The sequence below is a fragment of the Chironomus tepperi genome, unplaced genomic scaffold, assembly GCF_022539635.2.
Source record: "Chironomus tepperi strain 1889 unplaced genomic scaffold, CSIRO-AGI_Ctep_v1 contig_85, whole genome shotgun sequence".
Classification (NCBI taxonomy): domain Eukaryota; kingdom Metazoa; phylum Arthropoda; class Insecta; order Diptera; family Chironomidae; genus Chironomus; species Chironomus tepperi.
Window position 1 is genome coordinate 5,810,093 of NW_027226207.1, and position 26,122 is coordinate 5,836,214.

Genomic DNA, 26,122 nt, shown 5'->3' on the forward strand with positions numbered 1-26,122 from the left:
TGCCTCACTATCTTTTGTTACGTGCCTCTTCTGCAAATGTATATGGAAGCAAGCAAGAAGAAAAAAATTTAAACTTTCCCTATTTATTTTCTGTTATTTCTCTCTATGCATATATATAGTTGTGACTAGATCTGGAGATGATTACAATGTAGTAATAAAAATGACATTTATCACATCATTTTCGAGTCACCTTTTGTGGCTATATCATGATCATCATGAATCACATGTGCTTCTCTTAGTTTTTCAAGATCAAAATTGTGCATTTAACCTTCCGTACTCATAATTTTATTCATACTGAGAATTGCAATTTTTAATACATGAATGGATGATCTTTGAGTCACTAAAAATCTAGTAATTGTTATGGCATTCAGGGATATTCACAACAGCATAATGATAATTGAAATAATGGAACGTTATTATAAGCATTATTATTCTAGTAATGAAACCACAAATCGCACAATTATTATTTGAATATTGCAGGCGCAACTTACTATAAGTGGATATAGATATGCATTTATATTATTGGCTCAGAGAACAGAGTTAAATGTATTAAAATAAAATAAATTATTGTGCAAAAACTATAAATAAGTTCCACAAAAATTTGTTACTTCAAGCTACCACTTCCCTTGCTGTAAGTTTGTGAAGGCATGCGGAGATCATAATTAAGGAAAATTTGGAATTTTTTAGATTTTTGGGGTGATTTTGAGTGAGTTTAGCTGAATCTATTGATTTTAGGGATCCTAATACCATTAGTGAAGTGCAGCACTCCGCTAGACCCTTCTAAACACCCGACATCACTGCTGTACCATCCCCCATTCAACTGTACAACTGCAAATTTATTAGCAACTCTCAATGCTGCACCTTAGTCGATAATTCCAAAACTATAATAAATTACAAAAAAATATACGGAAATTTTGAGATTATCGCTTGATTATAAGGTCCTGAAGGGTCAAGCTTAGTCGATTGTTCGAAATTTGACAAGCGTAACTGAATTTTCAATCCACTGGCTAGTCTCGAGGCTACAAAGTATTATGCAAAAATATACAAATCTTAGACTTTTAATCATGAGAATCTTAAACATATCTTAACCTCAATATCTAAATCAGTTCCAATTAAACAAAGCTAACCTAGACATAATGAACTTAAAAAAAATCAAGTTTCAAGTTCCACCTTAACGCTGCAATTGGAAATGAAAAGTTGATATATTAACTTATTGGCATATTACACTCAAATATTATTATTACTTTTAATTCAATTGCTTGTTGCCAACTCAATTACAGTTTCTTGTATTATGTAATGAATTTATGTTATTTCTTTCCTGCCTTATATTTTTTATTGTTAATAAACAGCAATCAAAATGTAAAGAAAACATTAATACGGAAAAAAAAAAGTTATAAGGCACAATTTACTATAAGATAAGTGAAAGGAATTGTTTAGAGAAATAATAATAATTGAAAATCGGGAGATTGTTTGTGAATTGGAACGGCAACGAAATAAATTGCCATAAAAAAAAACAATATTAAAATTGCTTTTCGTGAATATTTTCGTGTTGGATGGCTTTCGATTGTGTATGTCTCATTAAATTAAGTATTTCAAATAATTATGAGTAATTTAAGGAGAGATATAAATGGAATATCATTTAGCATGAGCATTAATGTATGCGCGAACATAACCATTTAGAGTTTCACGTTTGTTGATTGGTGTAGGTTGGGTCACTAGGAGTTGATTTAGATGCAGGAAATTGTATATAATGAGACAAACGATGCCAAAATTGAACAAACATCCAAATTGAGTAAAATCCGTTAAAATTTGAATTTTCTGAGATCCAAAAGCTTCCCAAAAAGATGCAAATTCAATTTGCCTTCAAAAAATCGTTAAAATTTGAATTTCAAAAGATGCAAAAGCTTCTCAAAAAGATGCAAACTCAAATTGACTTCAGAAAACCGTTGAAATTTGAATTTTAAGAGATGCAAACCGAATTCGACACAAAAAACCTTCAAAAATCAAAAATTTCAAAGATGCAAAAAAAGAAGCAAATAATTTCAAATTCCAGAAATCCGTTAAATGTCAAATCATTAGCCAAAGTCACTCAATCATCCAAAAATAGTCACCACACCTTAATTAGAAACTTCTACAGCTCGATAATGCATAATCAAAACTAATTATAGATCACACTAAGAGTCATGTTAAAAGCTGCAAATCCTTTAGTAACAGTAGGCAAAAGTAGTAAAGCAAAACTCGTTTAAAAAATTCAATTTTAATATTCATAAATATATTTTTTCAATAATATGAATATGTAGCTTACAATTTATATTTTTCTTGGTCAAAACACCGTCCCAAAGTCAGCAACAAGCAACTGAGTTGTGTGTGCGAGAGAGAAACGGAGTGGTAAAGACATTAATTTTATATTCATGTTATTTTTATTGCAATTTTGCAATTATTTTTCCTGCTTTGCGGCTACTGAGCTATAATTAATCACAATTTTAAGTCAAAAAGAAACTAGCTACAGCAAGCAATATTGAACAAAAAATTTGAAATGGTGAATTAAATATAAATAAAATGGGATTAGGCCATGATCATTGATTGTGTGTGCCTATATACAGCAGGATACATATAACAATATTGCGCAACCTTCTTTTCTTTTTTTGTTTTTGACTCTCTGTATGATCGCATGACATTCAAAAAGACAGCAATGGTTGCGGTAGTCCAACAAGCATATGATCGACACATTATAATGAACTGCTTGTTTCTCTCATTATTCAACAATATTTTATGTACAATTTTTTTTTTCTCATCATCAAACAAATTGTGCTGGATGGATGAAAATTAAAAGTCTTTTTTTTTCATCTCTTCCACTCATCATTTTCAGTTTCTATTTTTTTTTTTTTGCATTAAAGAGAGACTTTTACTTTTACTTTCATGCCATGCCTATGCTATGCTGTATAGAGGTAATAGTAATCAACATAGATTACTACTTTTTAATTTCTCATTTTTTCTGGCAATTGCTGTAATGATAGATTATGTTGGCCATGGTCATTTCTACTTACTTACTTATAAAACCGCAAAAAAAACGAGTGCTGTTACATTAGTGACACTTCAACCGTGCAAGAATGGGAAATTTTTATGAAATTTTGCACGTGTAGCGGATTTCTTTGTTTAGGCTTTGAGAGTAACAAAAAAAGGTCAGGGATTCAATGAATTATTTGCCTAGTCATTCAATGAGATGTTTTACATGTAGTGAAAGTTTTTTTTGATTGATTTTTTAATTTTTATGTTTGCAAGGAATAACCACTGTGCGTGGATATTCAAGTTTCTTATGGATATTTCCAAGGATTTCCCCAGGCTTCTTGTCGATTGCTATGGAATTACCGTGATTATATTGCGGATATTTTGAGATTTTCTTGTTAGTGCCAGTTAGGTATGTGATGCAAATTTCCTGGATATTTTGGAAATCACTGATGACGTCTATGGGAATGTGAAGGGTAAATGTGTCAGTTAGATATGTAGTGGAAATTTCCTGAATTTATCAAAATTTCATTGATGACGTCTATGTGTATATGACAGGAGAAAGGAAGTAAGGTCAAGTTTAATGACTTAGAGTAATGTGTGGAATTCTACAGGCTATATATCGCACAATGACATTAGTCATCCTAATCACAATGGCATTAGTCATCCTTAGTACTAGGCATTCAATTAGTCATGCAAATTCCTGGCTGCTTAGGTTAGAAAAGTAGTTATTCGGACAGAACTCTCAGCAGATGATTTAGATCAGGTTGACTTGTATGATTAAGGAAATTTGATGCTATTCAGAGTTGTATAGTAGACAATATCCCTGCTAGACTGTCCTGCAACTCAGCCACCAAATCCTCAATGTCAATTGACCCCAAAAAACTCCAATCCAACTGCGCATCAACCTCAAAAATATTCACAACATCGCGAAAAAAAAAACAATATTTGTCGTGCCCCTTTTTTCTCTTACCTAACATTTTCGCTTCTATTGTGACTGCAAAGTCTAACAGAAACCTCTTAAAAATTCCAATTCCAAAGCAACTCATTTAACACCTCTAGTGTGTAAATATATACATTACATATTTTGTGCCCCAAAATAGCTGTTTTGTTTTGTTGACAAAAGACAGTGACTGAGACAGATAGACAGAGACTGTGGTGACATTTTTAGCAAAAATTGAGGACTTTATTATATGTGTAAAAATATTTATAGAGTAACGAAGATACGTACTCACTGTGATAGATATAAATCACGTAATTGTGTCAAATTCACTTGTGTAAGTCGGCAAAAATAAATTCAAGCCGCAAATGAGAAATAACCGTTACCGAATATATCCATAAATGTAAATTTTAAATCATGCACAATGCTATATGCGAAAGTGAAAAAAATATCATAAAAAGCTTAGTTATTTCAATTGGTTTCGGGGCATACATGCAATCAAATTAATTAGAAGTAATGCAAAAGAAAATTAACCAATTTTTTTGAGGTAAAGCTGCTTATATCTAATTACACACACCACTGCGTAGACTTTGAGGCTTTTGCAAGTCAATCTATCATAGTACAAAAAAAAAAAATATGCGGCATGAGGCGGCAGTTTATTATTTTAGCGGTAGTTTTTCTATTTCATTACGCGTACATGCTGTTTGTCCTCATTTCTAAGCGCTGCTGGTTTTTTTTTCATCACATCTCTCGCGAGTCATGATTTAAGAGAGAATTGATGTTGGCTTGTTACTTAACTCGAGAATTCTAAAAAAGATTTCCATTGTTAATTTTAATTTCCATTTCTATTGGAATTTCTCAATAAGTAATGGCTTTAAGTGCACATAATTTAAGTGACTTTACGATAACTATGCTAAAAATATGAGAGCCATAACCATAAAACAGCAGTTTTCATATGGGGATGGTCTAGTAATGACGTCATGCATTTATAAGGGTGTGCTGAGCTTTATGACACATCATGTTAAGTAGCCATACTTCAATGAAGGTATAAAGCATCTAACAAATCATCTGACATCATCCACCGACATTCCCATAGATAGATAGCACAAATATAATGAGAAATAAGAAGATGATGATCAGAATCGAGCATGTATGAACATGAAATTTATTAGAATGGCTTTGAATTGTTGATTGTAGCCGTGTGGCTTTCATCGCCAGCGCGCGTGAATCTCACTGATGACTTTTTTTGTGTTTTTTAAGGAAAGAAAAACTCGTTTTCTGGATGTACTTGGCGTGAGGACAAAATGGCGCCGCAAAAAAAATCATCTGTCTTTATATAGCGTGCATATATCTTATAAACTAATGGACACTTTAAGCTGACAAATAAAGCCAAAGTCATTCTTTCTCTCTTTCCTCATCTATGAATCAAGACGTTATGTATGTGTGAATCTATCTACACTTTAATGATAGAAATGAGGTTAAGACGTGCCTCGATGCGAGTGAATCCATTTAATTACAGTTTCATTTTTTGTCTTCATCTTCTTCCATCATCGTCATACCCAAATATTAATTCCAATTTTTCATCCAAAAGATTGTTATTTTGACTGGCACAAAACAACATCCATACGATTTACGTAACTTTGTTGTTCGCACTATTGTTTTTTGAGCCAAAAAAGCAACAAGCACCACAAGAGATAATGAAGAAGAAGAAAATGCTTTAAAGCACACCATGGAATGTGAAATCGAGCTCTCTATAATACAAAAATTATTGAGCTGGGCTTATTTTCTTTTTCCATGCTTTACTACTACTACGAGTAGCAGCAGCAATAACAACAACAATTTTTTAATATATTTTTATGTAATAATTCCGGCTTCTTTCTCTTTTCAACACTCATTCCATCTCTGTCAAGTCATAAGCCCCCTTTTAATATTCTGCATATATGTCATGCCAATGAGAACTCATAAAAAAAAAGTTTGATTAGTGACAGTCCGAAAGAGCTTAATTCATTCATCTCATCTCTCATATAAATTGTGAGAAATGCATTTTAATCAGTTTTAATTTTCCACAATTGAAGTCATTGAGCATTAAGAGCTTGTTTGGGATTTGTGTATGTTGCAATCATATTTGATGACCTCAATTTTTACTTCTTGACTTTTATCATAATTTATTATAACAATAATAATGCTTTTGCTGCTTTATCGCTTATTCTCTTATGCCTAAAACATAATGACTATATGGCATGAACTTGTTTTTGAGAAATAATGAATAAATAATTCAATGAGTTTAATTCAATTGAAAATAAAATAAGAAAGAAAGACAAATTCCTTGATTATTGGGATTAGGGATGGCAATTGCTTTCTGCCGGAGTTGAGGTTGCCGACGAAATTGAGGTGCTGGGTTACAGGCTTAGTAGTCATTCAATATTAATTGAGAATTATAAGTTCAAATCCTAAAAGATAAACCTTAAATAAGCATAATTACTTATCAAACTAGTTCCAACAGTTTTGGGATACTTTCAAGTTAAATATGGATTCCGAGGTTCGAATCCTACCCAAAAGACTCATTTAAATGCAAACTGTCTCAAGACTCGCAGTGATGATAAGCATATATGGCTAAATCTGGCAATTCATAGCCATATCAGTCAACATCATTTAAAATGACCATTGACTCAAAGACGCCATCAAGGCTTACTAATGCTAGATCCAAAATCCCCAAAAATATATTCAAAATTTCCAAAATAATTCTCCATGAACAACCGGCATAGCCTCGATCCAAATCAATAAAATTATACCCTACCCCACATATCATTATTGTGTATATATCCAATAACCATACTATATATATGCTGACTTTTTTAAGCAATGATTCAAATAGAAAATGAAAACGAGATAAACAGTTTAATGTAGCCGGCATGAAACTGAAGGCAATTTATAACATGATCTGGTGTATTTTTCGTTGTTGACCCAATAAGGTCGTTTCTGGCAAAATTCAAAGAGAATCTAACAATCTATAAAAATTGACTGTATATGACTAACGAGCGTAAGAGAAGGCCTTTTTATTTATGAAAAATTCAAACTTCAATTGCAGCTTGAACTGTATATGTATATAAAAAATGTTACATAAATTTGGAATGAGTGACCTAAATAAGCTCATATATGCTGAAAAGAGTTGTATGCAATTGTATCTTTTTTCACATATGAGTTGAGTTGCATTTTACTTTATGCTTTACAATATTGAGTGACTGACATATACGCGCATACGTTACGGCATTAATCTGTAATTAATTATCTAGAGTAACTCACTCAATATATTTTTCTTTCCCATCATTTTAATGTCAGAAATTTTTTACATCTGGCTTTAATTAGATTGCACTATGCATTCATGTGCTGGTTCTTTTGTGTATATCACTTCCTGATTTAAGACTCAGATTTCTTGCCTCGATACTGTGTAAACAAATTTTATTTTATTTTATTTTTGTGACTTTAAAGGCAAAAGGAACGTCGCGTTGATTCATTAATTCCGCATGCGATCATTTCTCCTTCAGTGATGCAATAATGCGAGTATGTCAAGTGGCATTTCTAATTGCATGTGACTCTCTTTAATTGATGAAACAGCTGGCTCACTTCTTGTTGCTCTCACTCTTTTTCTATTACATGTCTAAGTAGGTCACCTCTTTAAATATGCAATGTAATAATGCCAAAGTGAGTTTTTTTTACGAAATGTCTAATAAGCAGCATAGAAGAAAAGAAAAGAAGTACAGATGAGAGTGAATCTTACATAAAAAAGACGGCTTTGAAAAGTGATCAAGAAGAACTACACACAAAAAAAAATTAAAGAGTTGAGTGGGAGAAGTCGCGAAGAAACATGAACATTGTTAGCGGTTCCAACTTTTGCTTTCTAAATTATGCTTGAGGTTAATGAGGCTTAATATTTTTTTTTTGAGAGCGAAATCGCATGCACTTCGATTATAAGCATGCATACCACAAATTTTACGATTTATTTTGCAATAGTCGTGTGCAGTGTGCGATTTATTTTTTCTTTTACAGCCTATCGCTTGACCTACTTGCGAACAGCTGTTTTTCAATAAATCTGAATCATTTCATGACTGAAACTCCTCACATGGGGACACTCTATTGGGAAACGTCACTCAATTGACACAAGTGGTGGCAGTAAAAGCCTAACGAATTTTTTGCTTATTTTTGCACAATAAGGAAGTGAAATTACAAAAAAATTTAAAGTAGAGATTTTTTGTTGAGCTTCCGGCATTATAGACATATATGAAATGGTATTTGAATTTTAAGTTATGACTGTTATCTTGAATGTTCGCAATGGTAATGAGGAGGCGTTTGGAAATGACGTCTAGCTCCTTATAAAATGTCTATAGCTATGCAATTCCTCCAAAAAAGGCATTTTATGCTTGAATGTTTGATGACTGAATAGCCAAAGAACTCTTAGACGTCATTAATGGACGATCCCCAAAGCCATAGACAATATTTGAATTTTAAGGAACAATATTTGACGATAATGAGCTTTATGAGCTTTATGTGACAAAATAAAATAAGAATTGGCAATAACTTTATTTTTGCACAATTTCCTCCTTAATCCGTGACATACCCACTTTAAAAAAAAGTCAAATATGCTGAATATTTACTTAACATAGAAAATAAATACCACAGAATTGAGCTTAAGGTGAAATAATGTAGCTAGTTGTGTTGGTTTAACACGAATTCAAGTAAAGTAAAAAAAATCAAATGCCGAAAAATCCTTGACTTACTTTTTGCATTAGTGCCTCGTTCCATATTTCATCGTCGCTACATAGTAAGTTACTAGTACGATGCGTTTGATATGTAAATATATGTGTATATTATAATGGTAAGGTTAGTAAGACAATTTATAGTCATTGTAGATTGCTATTTTTAGAGGAAATTTTCAGGGGAAATTCCAAAAACAAAACAAGAGCTTTCCAGATGTGTAAGATGTGTCATCTTATTTTATGACTGACGCCACTGTCAGCCTCCTTCCTCAAAAAATTGTCGATTTCTTTTTCTCGCATTTTATTACCACTGCGATGATGCAAATGAGTGAATACAACCGCGGCTTTAAGTTTACATAATAAACTTTTGAATTTTTTTTCTATTATTGTTGTGCTTTAAAAGATTGTCTGCAAAAGCGACTCAAAGATGTGATCTAAAAAATTTTTGTTATTTACATCGTGTGAAAACAAAAGGAATTTACATACATGAATATCAATTTAGCTTCTTTTTGCATAATAATTTTGTTATTTTTACATTTTTTGGTTTATTTTGAGAATTTAAATTGGTTGGAATTAACTTTTGCCACTTTTTTGAGCTGTTTGGAGAAGTTTTTAAATTTATCTGACTAATTTGCGGCTTAAATATGCAAAAAACTTTTCGAAGTGAGAGAAAGATGCAAAAAATATTCAAATTTGGCAGTAAAGATGCAAAAATTCAAATTTAAAATTTCCGTTAATTGCAAATGCAAATGAAATTCAAATTTAATAATTCCGTTAAACTGAACTTCCCCCAAAATGCAATAAAATATCAAATTAACAGCACAAAGAGCCAACAAACATTTATTTACACATAAAATTAATGAGACTTTTCCTCCCAATTATACAGCTCAGTGTTGTATACGTTTTTTGCATAATTCAATTTTTTACTACACTTTACTGCTCTTTTATGTAATAAATGGCAAGTGAAGCAACAAGTTTGAAAAACGATCATAAATGGCAGCCAGCATAAAACCTAACCTAGCACAAGGTAAAAATTTTTAGAGTGAGTTGGAAAAAAAAGAATGTCGAAGGCAATGAGCATGCAACATGCTTCATCCTTGATTCAACCCAATATAGCTTGCAAAAAAGTGTGTAATTTTCCATCGGGAATTTCATGGCTGAGTATAGAATAGAACATACAAAAAAAAATTGAGGTCGAAGTCAAAAGGTTAAATTAAGTTTTGTTGATTAATTAAATTTCTATCATGTGAATTAAAATCTACTTAATTAAAATTAAAATAACATCAAGTGCAACTGCAATCAGCAGTTCTCATCATAAATTTCACTGAAATTTCTACAATTTTGCAATTCCTTGCTTGCTGACCTTGCGTAACGAGATGCGAATTTTTTTCTAATGAAATTTATGATATGTCTTAAAATTCAATGCCTGAACATTCCAATGATAGAGAAAATTTTAATTTGTGCCTCGACGTGAAATTGCACAATGGCAACATTGGCCGATTAGCAAATTCTCTAAAAGCGCAACAGAAAAAAAAGTATAAAAAATTCTTCAAAAGCCTTCATGTGAGCTATTTCAACTATAATTTTCATTAATTATTTGCAACTGGTAATAATGATTTTTCTTCTTCATATAAAATTTATTGCAATTCACCGTTTTCATCATTGCAATAAATTGTATGATTGTTGGAAGATGAAAATTATGCTTATGGGCTCGTAAAAACTGATCAGAGATACGAATACAATGTAAGAAGGGGGAGGGGCTGATAAATTATTATGTTGCAGACTTAAGGCCTTCGATTCTTAACATATTTTTTCCACCTTTCATGTGTCTTTCTAGTCAGTTTCTTCTCTCGCTTCTTGATTGGGGATTCGTTCGTGTTGTATGGTGTCTTGGTATGTCTTGGGAGGAATGGTGTCTTAATTCTTGGGAATAATTGAAGTCTTTTCGGATTTTGTATGGAAAAATTGACTTAAGTTGACTATATTTCATATCAACTTCAAGATCTGTAACTCAAATTAGCCATAAACCCAAAAAGAACCTAAAGTACCATCCCTGTTACACGCGGAAGTTGACTTCATCCTCTATTCACAGTTGACTAATCTGATAAGCTATGATACCTCAAAACAAATCCAAACCCTCCATTCAATAATCCCTCAACCCACACTCAACCCCATCAATATCCCCACAATCATTCAGCAGACGCAACTTGTCGACATCCCATCAAACTGCTTGACGTGCCATTGCACAATGAAAATTGTGTGGATATAAAAATGAATGGAGTCGGTTGGATTTCTTACATAAAGTAGAAATTGTATGAAAATCGCGAACACACGCAGTAATAAAAGGAAACTTTCAAATGGGGTTTATTTGAGAATGACGTCTAGAAAGGGGAAATTGAGGTGTTTGAGGGTTAATTTGGAGAGATTAGATAGGGAATTGTAATGATATGGTAGGATAGACATCTGGAATTCAGATTTTATTAGAACCTAACTGATGAATAACCCCAAAAAATAGCAACCCATGAGAGTAGGAAAAATTATCACATTTTATTTTAAATGGCGAATTAAATAGGCAATTAAATGTCATTGCATTCGCATGAATCTCTCGGATGCCTTTATACTATATTAGATGAAAAAAAGGCATTGATTTAACAAAGAAAAGTGAAATAAAATGTCATCGGATTTTCTACAATAAGTATAAAAATGGCAATAAATCTGTAACAAATCATTATTATTACGTACACAAAAAAGTAAAGTAAAGCTTGCGTCATCTTGTGTTTTTTTGAACGAAATAAGTAAAATATATATCATTGTAAGTAAGGCATTATTATGCATGAAATAAAAAGTGAACGGATTTCTCGTGCCTCTTCTTAAAAAGCACAGCCGTGCCATGCTCCATGAAATCTTTGATGCATAAAGCACTTTATTATTCATGGCAAAAATTACCCATATGCATATCACACTGATTTTGTTATTAATATGTCTATGTACATCATCATCCATGATCATTTTGTTATTATTAAATATGAGTTAATGTCGAACAGCACAAAGGAGGAATAATCGCAATTGCGAATGCGCTTCATTGTTGTAAAGCTACCTGAACAAAGGAATTAATTAAAGTTTTTTTTTGCTGGTTCTCTTTTTGTTTCGCGATCCACTTCTGACTTTACTGGATATATAATAAAATTGTGCTAATATTCATGAATTACTCGAATAAGAATGCAAAAACCACAGCTGAGTTGCTGCAATTGATATAATTTTAATATTGTTTAACCTTTACATTGATTTTATATATATGGAGATATGGAGTAGAGCAGTTAATGTGGAAGTGGTTTTAGGGGGCTTTACTGGATATTGTGGCTAGCTGGAGATGGAATGTTGTAAGAGTCATAAGACACCTGCGGCATTGAATGTTGAGAAATCTGTAAAATTGAGATCTGGGGAGTTTTATGGATGTTTAATGGATATTTATTGGGTGTTGATCGTTAATGACGTTTGCTGTAGGATATGAAGCTAGAAAGGCTTAATAGAAGGTATTGAAAATTCCTAAAATTGCTCTAAATCCTACAAAAACATTCGAAAACTCTAGACGATGACTAAATGGCTTACAAACCCTTTCTAAGCTAATATATCAAGTGTTTAAGATAGAGTTCCTCTTCACATCTCAAACCCAACAAATGAACATCCAACACCAAAAAAGAACCCAAAACTCACTCAAACTTCAAACATTTCCTCACCCAACAACAGCATCCATCCTAACCCTCCTCAACAATTCCTATTGAATTTGAAATTCAATTCCTACTTAAAAGCACAACATGGAAATTATTACTCAATACTAGATCGCAATCTGACAGTGCAGGAAAATAAGGCTGTAAATTTATTCAAGCATTTAAAAGTCAAAAAAAGAAGCAACATCATTTTTTTATATTAATTTGCAATTCATTGGCATCGTTGAGGTGCAAATTTAACCTCACTACACTTTGTATATATTATTAAGATGCAGTGGAAATAAGGAGAAGGAAAAAACGGGGAATTTAGGCCGAAGTCGATGTATCGTCGTTAAACACAGCTGTGAAATTGCAAACAATGAGTAAATAAAATGTTCTTTTTTATTTTGTGCAACTTTATGCCAGCGGCAAAAGGAAAGAAATTATCGTCCGTCTGATAAACAATCTCTCGAAAAAAAAAATTGATTTCGCCATGATGACGCAGGCTATACAGCATATTTGTTTGAATATTTTTGAGGCAATTGACGTGAAAAAAAAACTTTCTCCTTTCAAATTAATACCTGGACTGTAATGTGAGAGTAAAAATAAATGCAATTCGCTATGGGGATTATGGGATTTGATATTTAGTAATAATTGTATATAATTCAATGTAACAGGTGTGATGGCTGAATAATCAATACTTGCATTAATCACTGTCAAGTATGATGGAAAGAATAAAGAGAAAAAAAAAGTTTTTTGAGTCAATATATTTTGCGTGTCTCGACATGTTGTTGTTGGTTGGATATAAAAGTGTAATTAGCTATCGATACTTGGTATTTGTTTATTTTGTATGCTGTATTTCACGATTTTGAGTAATTTTCCTCTTAATTCGTAATTACTGAGTTGGGGTTGTTGATAAATTAGGTTCAGAAAGCTCTGGAAGGATTACTTACTTACTTACTGTTTCCATGCTCTTATAAGGAACTTAAGCTACATTAAAATGCATTCCATTTGACTCTGTTGCTGGCTGTATCACCTAGATTGTACCAAGTAGCATTTTGGAGCTCTTGAAGCATTGTTAGACTTCAGAATTGTCAAAATTCATGATTAGAGTGCTTTTAGATCTCAATATTTAATTGACATCACCAATGAACATCTCCATCCCACAAAATGCACATTTTAATCCCCTCAAAAATCCCCAATATTAATTGACAAACTCAACAAAACATCCACAAAAAAAAAAAATCGAGGATTAATATCGCATTGTTTTAAACAAAATTTTTTATCCATGTTAAAGGGCAAGGAACGCCCGACGACAAGGTTAAAAAATCCCTTTCACAATTTGTGTGTCGTTTCGTGTCGATGTCTTTTTGCGGACGTAAACGTATCAGACACCTTACGAACAAATGAATTTCACAATTTTTTATTATAACTTTACACGGATAAGATTAATAATGAGTTCATTATTCGCATATTTCGCAAATAAATGAAAAAAAAAGAGAGTCAGTCATGTATATGCGATGTGAGTCAGAGTCACCGAAGAAGGCCAATGCATAAAGAAGAATTTCACAAAAAAAAATAACCGTATATTTAACACAATTTTCATGTCGGCAAACTTGCATGACATTATATAGCGGCAATAGCAGGCGACTAATATGTGTAAATGTACGATGCTGTCATAGAAGTCATAGATTTTTATTTTCACAAATTACATGTAATTTTCTATGGCGTGCTTGATGTTTTTTTTTTTATATTCCATCCATTCTTTAAATGATTCAATTTCAATTCCTGGAAAAACTTGATATGTACAATGGATAGAAAGAGAGGCAGCATAATGTATTTCGCATGCTAATAATGGCTGAAAATGGGAAGAGTCAATAGTCATAGTCTAATGCATTATAGCCGGTATTTGCGATTGAATTGCACCGTACATGTATTTTATTGTTATTCTGCTGTTTTTTAAGACGAAGTAAATAACCCCTGAGAAACGAATCGAGAACAGGCTGATTGTACAGTTTCTGAAAACCTCAGCAAAAAATTGCATTCAGGACAGAAATTTTTTTTTGTGCTTGCCTGTTCATTCAACCTTTTTTTTATATATATTTCTCGAAAAAAACACAATTTTTTTTGTCACATCAAGAGTGCAATGTACATCCATAAATACGTCTGCATCATCATTTAAAAAAGCTTATTCGTTTATATTTGTTGTTGTTGTACGTTCCTTCACCTCCAGTTTCAATGCTTTTATGCCGTTTTGATAACTAACCCCATCCAATGTAGTATGTAATCATAATCATCTAGAGTCATTCCTCAACATAGAATTGCTGATATGTTCGCACACCTTAAAAGCAAGCAGATGAAGAAGAAGATTTTTTCTGGCTGATTTTCATCTTCATTCTATATTCTTTATAGAATTCACAACTACACATGCAGATGATGAAAAACTTCACATACAAAGTAGCATGTAAAAAGTGTCCTGGAGTTTATTGCCCTTTACAATATATATAGTTAGTTGTTGCAATATTTTTCGGTACAACAACAAGCTAAATAGAATAGGAATAATATACATGCACATAGCAACACGATCGACCGATGGAAGCTCAAATATTCATGTGAGAATGACGCCAATGAGTGGGTTAAAAGACTTATTTTGTTTTTTGACTGAGCATTGACCTAAGATTCGATGTTCTGACTAATGCACGCGAAAAAAACGACATCCCGACCTTTTTTGAGCACACATCAGAAAATGTGTGAAAGAAGGCAGGCAAAAGTCTTTTATTTTGATGTCAAATTCAGAACAGTTGCCAATCAATTCCTTCCATCCACAAAATATTATATTTTTGTGCCTTAATTCTCTGCTTTTTTTTTTGCACATCGCAAAATTTTTACAGAAATAAATATGCGGAGCAGAATGAAGAGCAGAAAAGATGGTGCAATTTTTAACCAAATGCCCTAGGTCATGATTCGACTTTGAAAATTTTGCGCGCTTGCCGAAGACAGCTTCGGCTTTTTTTTTATTTTCTGCGACGTACATTTTGTTGTTCTTGTACAAATTCAATAATTCGGTGCTGTTTTGTTGTTGGCTTGCTTGCTTGTACATATGTGCACACATATAATTGTGAACATGGCTATGAGGCTGCTTGCTGGTGCCTAAAAACTCGTCTCTACAGTTTTTTTATTGGTATGCATACATGATGCATATTGCAATATCCTGAATCATTCATTGTGTACTCCTCGAGACACTTGTTGTGTCTACTTCTTATTTATTCTTATGGCAGATAAAGCTCTTTTGCCATTTTTTTATCATTCTCCTCTTTTCCACTTACTTTATTCCTTCTTTATGTTACATTTCTGCACTCATACAATTTATATTGCAATATCTCGTTTGTAAATATTATTTTTATATACGACCGAGTAATAGCAGTAGCAGAAGCAGCAGTTGAATATAAAAAATAAAAATCTGGAGTATTGTACTTTTTGCCGGGTAGCATATTATGTATTCATTCAACCCCGACTTGCCGTATATATATAAAATGTGCATGTACATCAGTGCATGCACATAAACACAGTAAATTTTTTTTTATTCTTCAGAATCATGCCACAGACACATAAATGTTTCGCAAAAAAAAATATAAGCATAGAAAGGAACTTACAGCCAATATATTGCTTGATTGTGTGAGCATAAGCATCTTTTTTTTCGTGCGAAAATCTTCCTTTCATTCCGTGTGATTCCACTAAGATTTGTGGGGGTGTGTGTGTGTCGGTTTCGGTATTTTTTATGTAGAAAAGGACATCAACACCATTTATCGAAATTAAAGAACTAAAAAAAAGTAAGATCCAAAAAAAGAAGTCAAAATGCCGAATCAGAGGGTGTTTACATCTGCTCGCACATGGAATCATTGAGTTTAATGCACTCTCGTCCTAATCTTGGTAATGAAAAATGAAAAAATTTGTACTTGATGTGTCGTAAAAGCTGTCTGAAGTGCACAACACAAAGTTTGTTGTGCTCCTAAACTCGAACATTGCACTCTGCTTTACTTTACTTTTTTTTCATCATTTTTATGCTTTAAATATGGATTGGCAATTATAATATGTTTGAACTCTTTTTTTCTTTGCAGGCACCATTTGAATTGGTTAAGAAATTGGAAGAAGTTCGTTTATCGGAATCACGTCGCTCGCCACGTTTGGCTGATCAAGAACGCGATACAGATTTTGCACGTCTTGCTGATATGGCCGGTGATCGACGACGTTCATCATCACATAGCATTGACGTTCCAATGCAATTCACGCAAAATGGGTAAGTACTTAAATCAATCAATATTGTATTTGATGCAAATGGAGTTGAATTGAGGCAATTGAACCATTTGAAAGGTTGTGATTGTGGGGTTAGTCGTTTATGAAGGCAATATTGAGGACTGTTGGAGTTGCTTCATTGGTTTAGACTTGATTATCTTACAATGTATTGTTTTATTGTGGATTATTCAAATTTTGATTCCAAAATCTCTAAAAATGTTAAATTATTGAGCAGTTTTGGTGCTTTTAGGACAACAGCCTTAAATTCCAACTGTAGAAGCACTAAAAGCTAAGAATCAGTCCATAAAAGTAACAAATATTCAAATCCAAATCTAGACAACTTAAAATACCTAAAAGCCCTTAATTGGACACTCACAGACCGGCTTGTTACTTCTGTTGCGTAAACCTCAAAAGCTAATTCCTCCAATACAGAATGAAATATAATTTCGTTGTCATGAAAAGTCATGAACCGTTGCTTTTTTATTTTTTGCATATAAATAACTCTTTCCATATCTTTTTTTTTAATTAACTGACTGACTTGTTCCCTGTGCCTCGTCGGTCAATTCCCTTACGATTCTTTTATTCATTACACTTCACACAACTGAAGAGGCACGTAAAATTTATTGAAAAAATATCATTTATATCGTGCGCTCCCGAATCAAGAGAGTAGAAAGATCGGTTTCGGTCTTGAAACACCTGCAAATGTGAATCATCAAGAAGCAAAAAAGAATGTGAAAACGGGAATAAAAAGAAATTGCAAATTGAAGAGTAATAGCTTAAATAAATCGATATTGATGGTAATATTTATAGCCCTCACTATGACATAAACTCGACAATTTCATTGCACTGCACTTAAAAAAAAGCCCATTTTTGGTAGAGACAGAATAATATCATTCACAACTACATCGATGAATGGTACACAAATGTACAAATGCGACACAAAAACAAAAAATTTGAAAGGCGAATGAAATGGAAGCAGCCAAAAACAATACTTTTTTTTTGCGAATATACACACTTATACACTATCAGAAGAGAAGTAAATTTTCAGTCCGCGCTTCATCATGACCTTCGACAACAGATTTTGCGAGTATTGTGTCTCTATATAGCCAACACAGAGCATATAATTGAGAGAACAAGTTTGCAAAAAAAACTTTATTATTTTTTTATTATACATTTTGTGTCAATGTCTAGCCGGATTTTTGTGCATATCGAGATTGAATGAATAAGAATTTGTTTGTTGTTGGAACTCGGTCGAGATGAATTTTCATACTTTTGTCATTAATACGCAAACAAAGCTTTTTTGTGTTAATCTCCAAAACGGCAAATGAATGTTAAAATGACACTAGAACCGGTATTATGGCTTTGACCAAGTAACAAGCTCATTTTTGAAGACTTCTGTCATGATGATAATTTTATGGATGCAAGGCGCATGTACTTTGCTGCTTCGTATATCATTTTCTTGTTGTTGCACTGCTTTTCAAGGTTAACGTGGGTGACTGCTTTTTGGGGTTTTGTTGAACTTGATGGAAAAAAAAGTTCAATAAATTTTCACTCAGCTCAACCCGAAATAAATTAATGGCTGCAGATACTTCAATGCACCCCATGGACTATCTCAACAATTGTTTAATTTCCTTAAAGCAGTCATAACATTTCCTGAAGTACGTGTGCCTTGATATATCTGTGCAAATACACTAAAAATAATGATTTTTTCTCCTTGAAACAACCTCGTAAAAAAATACATTTTTTTGCGCTTTTTGGAACCGATTGTCCATTGCGGTTGTCTTCTTATTTTCCTGTCTGACCAATTATTATGACGCTTTTTTTGTTGTTGCTGTTTGCCTTTTTGAATATTTATTTATATTTGTCTGTAGATTTATTTTATACATCCTCAAGTTTTTTTTGTTCCTCTCATGTCGAAGCTTTATTACCTTTAAATGTCTTTGCTTCACATTCATTTCTCATTCTCATAATTAATGAAGGGTTACAGACATATAAAAAGCAATTCCTTTTACTTCTACTCTTTTTTTTGTGATATTTTATATGATGTCGAAGAAGAAATTGTTTCTAGACTGAACAAGAATTTCGGAATGATTTCATCGGAATTTCCATAAAATTTGTACAAAAAAAGAAGAAATTGAAGTGAAAGAAATTAATTTAATTAAAAAAGAAGTGAAATTGTCGCTGTTTGTGGCAGTTATGGTAATTGGTTTGGTGGATGTTAAGGTGTGGTTTGGGTCAGTCAACCTAAGGTTGAATCCTTTGACCCGGACAGCTTCAAATTTTGTTAGACTTCAAACTTTCAAAAAAAAGCCAAAAAATCATGAAAATTTGAGGATGGACTTCCCTTGCATATAAAATTATGCAGCTGACCCCACCCACTTCATAGCATGCAAATTGAAACAAACCACCTGACAGGCAGGCAACATGCCCAAAATATCAAAATATTGGCAACAACAAAAATATTTATAAAAAAATGCCACATAAATTTGGCTGTAAAGTGTGAGGCGGCTAATTAATTTTATGACATACAGTAGCTACTGTGTGCTGATCTCCTTTCATATAAATATTATCATACCTGACCATACTCAAAATTATTTTTGTATTTTTATAGTAAAAAAAAATTATTGTAAATGGTCGTTGAGGCACTACAAGTGCAAATTTATTTTTATGATTAAAGCCTTGCCAAAAACATTGACACTTTAAGTGTCTCTCTCGCTGTCACCTGTGATAAAAAATTATACAGGTTTATACGAATGAGGTGTAATTTCGTATCACTTGGCAAAGATGACAGACAAGCTGCTTATAAATTCACAGTTATAAACGTATTGATTAACCGGTTATCTCATTTGCAAGTTAATTGCTGCCTGTATAAGACACAAGACCAAAAAATTATATATATCAATCCAGCATATCTACATATGCTCTTTTTTGTGTGATTTACAACTTAAGCATGCCTGCGTATGCTAGCATACATTAATCGACCTTCGATTTCAATTTATTATAAATAACGATCATAGAATGAAGCTATGCTTACTTCCCATTAATGGCTATCCGAATCTCGAGTGTATGGGGGCTATGTAAACACAAAACGATCTATTGTTAGCTCTTACAACAAAGTATGTTGTCGATAATATGAAGCATTAAACAGGCAAAACCGAGGTCATCACATTCGAGAATTCACAAAAATTACATTCTTGACTTAATTGGAATTCAGGCATTCATTTTATAATGAAGATGATCGTGATGATCAGGAAGTGAGATTTTTAAGTAGATTCTTTACTTTTATTTATGAAAAATTGCCATAAAGTCATAAATTCATCTTTTTTTTGAATGAATGGATGAATTTATGACGCGATACAATATGAGAAACAGCTTTACAGCGGCCTGGCAATCTCGTCAGAAGGGAACGAAAAAAATTAATTTTAATCTAACCTTGGAGAGCATTTTTCTTCCTCTCTCGTTGCTGCTGCGGCTATGTAGTCAGTTTTAAAATTGAAATTTTTTCAAAAAAGAAGAAGCATGAAAAAATGTTTTTCGGATATTACGAAATCGCTGTGAGGAAAAATAAAGCAAGAAAAAAAAATCTTTTAAAACATTTTCGGCAAAATGGGTGGGCAACAATAACAACAACAACAGAAAGTGAATCACTGACATATGAGAACTGTTATTTTTGAATGAGAGAAATAAATTTAGATAAATCTAATAAAAGACACATTCTTTCAGCATTTACAGCATAGAGATTGATGATTTGAGGTGTAGTTCAATAGAGTAGCTAGGTGGCTGGCTGGGGAGAGTTGTGATCTACTTTTAGCAGTCTTATGAGTCGAATTGTCATTCAAAATAACTCGTTTATGAATATTTTGACCTTTAGGTCAGGTTTGAGTCTAGTAGAACTGGATTCTTGACATACATCTACATGTATGGCTAATCAAGCTTCTATATCTAGCTTTAAATATATTTGACCTTCCATTTTCAGCCATTTTCAAGAAAATATCCATCTAAATGCATTATCTACAGCACTTCTAGTGATAAGTACAATCCTAGTACCACCTGGAAGTTGAGAAAACTCAAAACTAAGCTACAACATGAGAAACTCTCCTCCCAGCCATACCAATGCCATCTCTCATTCAAATATGCTCCAACCTTCGAATATTCCTCCATCTAAACATTCTTCTTCCTATGTAGATTTTCAATCTAGTCTAAAAATAATTTTCACACAACTAGTTCAAACTGATATTCAACAAAAACCCAGCCAGACGATTAGTAATGTAAAAAAACAAAACTTACATAAAAATTATTAACCGCAGCCATAGAACAGTGGACAATTTCATTTTGTGAACTTGACAAATGTGTCCCGTATGACCGAGGCTATTGAGAAAAATTATCGGTCAAGAACCTTTTTTTATATTATTTTTTTGCGGTGAATCAAGTTTTTCATTTTTCTGATGTGTGTGAAAAAAAGTCAACGGAAATTGATATTAAATGATTACTTATCAGCTGATACTTTCATGTTTTTATAAAATTTAGCTCGATTTTTATTATTTTTATTACTATTTGTCTGCTGTGCTAGATTCGATGAACAATAAAATAAAGATGAATCGATTTATCAAGCTTCATGTGTGCTGTTTATTTGAATTTTTGTTGATATTTTTTGGGGTTATACTTTTTACGATGTCTCGTGATGCCTCTTGTAGTGAAGGGTACGGCTGATAATAAATTATATATCACATCCTTTCACGAACTTCATTAGACATTCTACATCAAATTCCCTTAAATTGTCCACAAATCACAAAAAGTGAGAGCATTTTGGTATCAAAAAACCTTTAATCTAACAAATGAAATCTATAAATACATGTTACACAGAGTTATTTAGTAAACAAGAAGATCTGTATTTTATAGATCAGCAGAGCCAAAAATTAGACAACGGCACACGTGTACTGTCTACAATCATAGAAAAAAATGAAAAGTTTCGAATTTTTGCACGCAAATTTGATTTCCATAATACAACTAGACATCATGTCCTAAATAAAAGTGAAATGTGCGTAAAAAATGAGGTAAGAAGAAGGCGGATGATGGATTTGAAAGTCACGCATTTGACGATGGGATGTCATTTTTAGGTTGTCGGGTTAGAGTTTCTTTTTAAAATTATTTTTTTGGTACTGTGGATTAAGTAATTGGTGAAATCTGGTACATTGAGTAGATAGTGAAAGGGTTTTGGATGTGTAGTGGGCTGGAGAGATTAATACTTGAGGGTTGTCTGCTGAGTAGATACTTAAACTTGATTGTGGATTGCTATTGATCTGCTTTTGAGTTTCTTATATGAAGTATGGTTTGCTTAATTACTTCAGTTGCTGTATTGAACAATTGTGTCACTTAGATGATGTCTTGAGCTGATTCTAATGGTAGCTATAGCTGTTGCTAAGTGCAGAACTGTCTATTTTGGGAAATATGCCATAGATCAATCCAAAATTGACACAAACTTGTAATTATAGTTCATTAAATATGATTCAATAAGAATCGAACCTTCACAAATCAAATAAAATAACTTAAACTACATAATCACCTTAAGTTCATTAATTATATGCCTTAGTCATAAATCTACAAAACCTACTAATATTTCATACAATTCTCCAATTTACGCAACCATCAAAATATATCCAACACTTGGAAAACCACAATAATTAATCAACTTTACGCAACATAATCACCATTACCTAATAAATTTCTCAAAAAAAAAATCACTTTAATCATCCAACAATCCGGCAATAATTAAAGCCCAGAAAACCCCCCAAATTAAGCCATTTCAAAAAAAGTTGAGTGTCATTCAAGTTGAAGTGGAAATTTCGCATTATTTTGACTAAGACATGCGTCAAAAAATTTAAAAAATTATTGAATGATGATGTTGGAAACGAAAATGAAAAGAAAAGTAGCTTGATTTTTAGCCGATTTGAGTGAAAGTTTTTGCCGTTGTTTCATTTCATGCAATTTTTTACTTCTTCTTCTATCCACCTCTTGTTATGCCTGAATTTAAATGTTTTTATTTCTTCTCTTTCTTTCATCATCGACAAGTGGTCTCCGTTAACTGATTGAAAGTATATGTACACAATGTACATTGTATGTTGAGGATGAGGAAGAAGGGGGGAAGATATAAATTTATTTATTATAAGCATATCAGTTCAGCTAAAGCCTTCACTAGCAAGACGAGAGAGAGAGAAAAAAGCAATAAGTGTATGCTTGTTTCAATTTAGTATGGCTCATTAAGCGAGTTATTTAACTAGCATGAAAGATAAAAGGCAAGGAATAACAAGAAAGCTCTCGTTGTTTTTCATTAAATTGCAAATTAAAAGTTATTGCTGATCATTTGATTTTGCGCTATGGATACTTACTTCTACCGATGAGAGTCGACAATGTCATTGAGATGCGCGCGCAAGATTGCCAATATCAGCAAAACAATGAGGATGAGGTAACAGCCTCACAATGTTGCATATACAATTAACAGCATGAGATCACTTAAAAGTTTCTCATTTTTTTTTTTTTTTTGTGTAAAGCTTTAAACTCATTTACCGGTTTTAGTCTTGTGATTAGTTTTCTTTCATCTGTTTCCTGGTTACTTTACACATGCATAGAAACTGTTGTTGTGAATTGGTATTGGCAGTGGTGGAGATAGGTGTTGGAAGGAGATTAGCTAGGTATTGACAAGATTTTAGCTTCTAGAGAGGGTTTAGGATAGCATAGTACTCAAAGTTAGTCACTAAGTGCAGTCTAGTACTGATCATTGCTGTCTTATTTACATGGCTTGTTGTACAGATCAATTGTGACTCATAGCCTCTCTTAGATGGCGCCTGAAGCTTGATTTACCGATGAAAACTGCTTGGCAATCACCAATCCCAATTTAGTGCATTGCAGTCTCTACCAACAATCTCTTTCCAACATAGCTGCTCTTTAAATTCCCCAAAAAAATCCAACGGAACAAGAAACTTCTTAAAATTCATAGCAACACCTCATTAAACACAAGTACCTCTCTGTCCATTCAGCAATAACAATTTACATTCACCGTTGAAATTTTACAATAACAACAGCAATCGGTCTATTTTACGATTGCGGAAGAGGTTGTGAATTTTACGCAGCAATGGCAATAGCCAGAAGCACCAAAAAGAATTATTTTTGTTTTTATTTTTGGCTACCGGTTAATTTTTTTTTTTCGTCATAATAACCTTCGGAACAAGACATCTTTCCATAAATTTTTGTAGCAGCATTTATGAGACGAAGAAACAGAAAATGTATATACACACACAGGGTAGAGCATTTCAAGGTAATCGAGGTGTTTCTCTCAATCATATTCAAAAAATCAAGCTCCGTTCCTCCTCCTCCACATGGCACATTAAAAACGGCTTTTTTTGTGTTGCTGTGCTGTTTAATTTATTCCGATATCATGTCTTGTTACACAATCACCTGGCATTTGAAGCTTATAGGAATTAAAATAAATTCAAGTTTGATATTCAACTTCTGCATATACACACATACAGCTACAACTAAATGATTCAATTGCTCTGGCTAATGCGCATCGCAATCACTAAAAATGCTTTTAATATTAATTGTTGACTTCTTATTTATTTAATAGCTCGCGTAAGCGTCGAACATCCTACACACAGGACGAACGTGAATACTTATTGGATGGTGATGATATGGATGAGTGTAATGCAGCATTGGTATTAATGAGTCTTTCATGTTCACCTAATTCGCCACGTCTTGGTCAAGGTGAGTCTTAATATCAAAAAATTGACAAATTAAATAGAAATAGAACATATTGAGGGTATACAACTGACAATCAGTCAGAACAAAATACCTTGAACTTTTGCAATAACCGTGAATATTTTTAAAATAACAAAAAAAAGTCATTTGCGTAATTTTTGTACATCTTCTGACTTCTTATTATTCCTTTATATTTTATTCCTTATTACGACAGCATGGGAGAGTGCTATATTTGGTACTAGCCCTGGTGATAGCATTCAATCATCATCATATAGTGGATCATCATCACCACCATTAAGTGATGATGGCAACGTCAGCAGCAGTAGCATGAGTAGCAATGAACAAAAGTACATTATTAAACAAAATCTACACAAATTGAAAATCAATCAGCACAATGTTAAAGTTCATATACGACGTGGCCAACGTACAACATCATTATCAGCATCAGATGAAGGTATCGTTATGGATTATGGCGAGGAGATGGCACGCAAGAGACGAGTGAGTAGCGCCACTTTATTCCTAATTTTTTCTTTTATAATGTGTCATGTTAATCACATACAAATTGCAAATTGGAGCGATGAGAAATTATCAGTGGCTGAACACAAAAACATTTTAATGCCACAAAAAATAGAATTGAGAACTCGAAAATAATTTTTTTGATAAGACCACTTCGTTACTTACCGCATTAATACTTACAATTGGGTCAATTGTGATTAAAAATTAATTACAATTTCCATATTTTTTTTATAATATTATTAAGTGTGAAATTATGGCTAGTTATCACTTTTGCGGCACAATTTTTTTTCCAACCAATAGAAGTTGGAAGGTTAATTCTTAATTAGCACATAGCTCATTAGTAATCAAAGAACTGTGACAATATATGAATTGGTAATGAAAAAAAAGTGTTTGCCGGTTGATCTACAAAATAATAATAGTATTTTATTGACGGCATTTCCATGTCATATTGATAAAAAAAAATATTAACGATTGGGCAATAAAACATTCAGGAAATGAGTTGCTTCTTCTTGCACGTCCGGAAGTTTATCGATAGTTATCGAAAATTCTTGTAAGGAAGTTGAATTGCGATTGAATTTCGTGAATTAAAGTTTAATGGATTGGAATTTGAAATTCGGGGTGTGGAACTATGAATATTCAAAATTCCAGGGGTGTCAAACTAAGAATTTTCTTGGAATTCCCAAATGAATATTTTAACGACTTTCAAAATTTCAAAATTCGATGCATCAAACTAAGAATCTTCAAATTAACAATTTAACGGCCATTTAAAATTCAAAATCCAGGATGTTCAACTATGAATTTCAAAAAATTTCAACTCATTCTTCATAAAATTTGAATTCATTTTAAATCCAACAAATTCACTTTATCTACAAAAATAAATCAAATTCATACAGCAAATCAGCAACAACAATAGACTTCTAGACATAATCAATCAGTCGAAAATGAATGAAGCACTTAGTTTCAGCACAATAAATGCATTGAAAATCATTGAAAATCAATTAGTGAGAAACTTTGTTCTATCCATTTCGAGCAGGAAATTACATTTTTTCAATATTTTTTTTTTGAGGTTCTAGTGGGTAATTTATCAATACATTCTTATCGCTTCACACAATATTTTATTTTTTGTTGCTTTATTTCTGTGATTTCTAAATTAG

General features: G+C 32.5%; 1 protein-coding gene across 1 annotated transcript in view; it reads left to right on the forward strand.

The window, feature by feature from the left end:
• Nucleotides 1–26,122, forward strand: part of Glut4EF (Glucose transporter 4 enhancer factor) — a 74,528-nt gene that overhangs the window by 15,222 nt on the left and 33,184 nt on the right. The window contains exons 2-4 of the mRNA XM_070634545.1: nucleotides 16,526–16,704; nucleotides 24,322–24,458; nucleotides 24,667–24,950. Of these exons, the coding sequence (XP_070490646.1) occupies nucleotides 16,526–16,704; nucleotides 24,322–24,458; nucleotides 24,667–24,950 (600 nt within the window). The remainder of the gene's footprint in view (nucleotides 1–16,525; nucleotides 16,705–24,321; nucleotides 24,459–24,666; nucleotides 24,951–26,122) is intronic.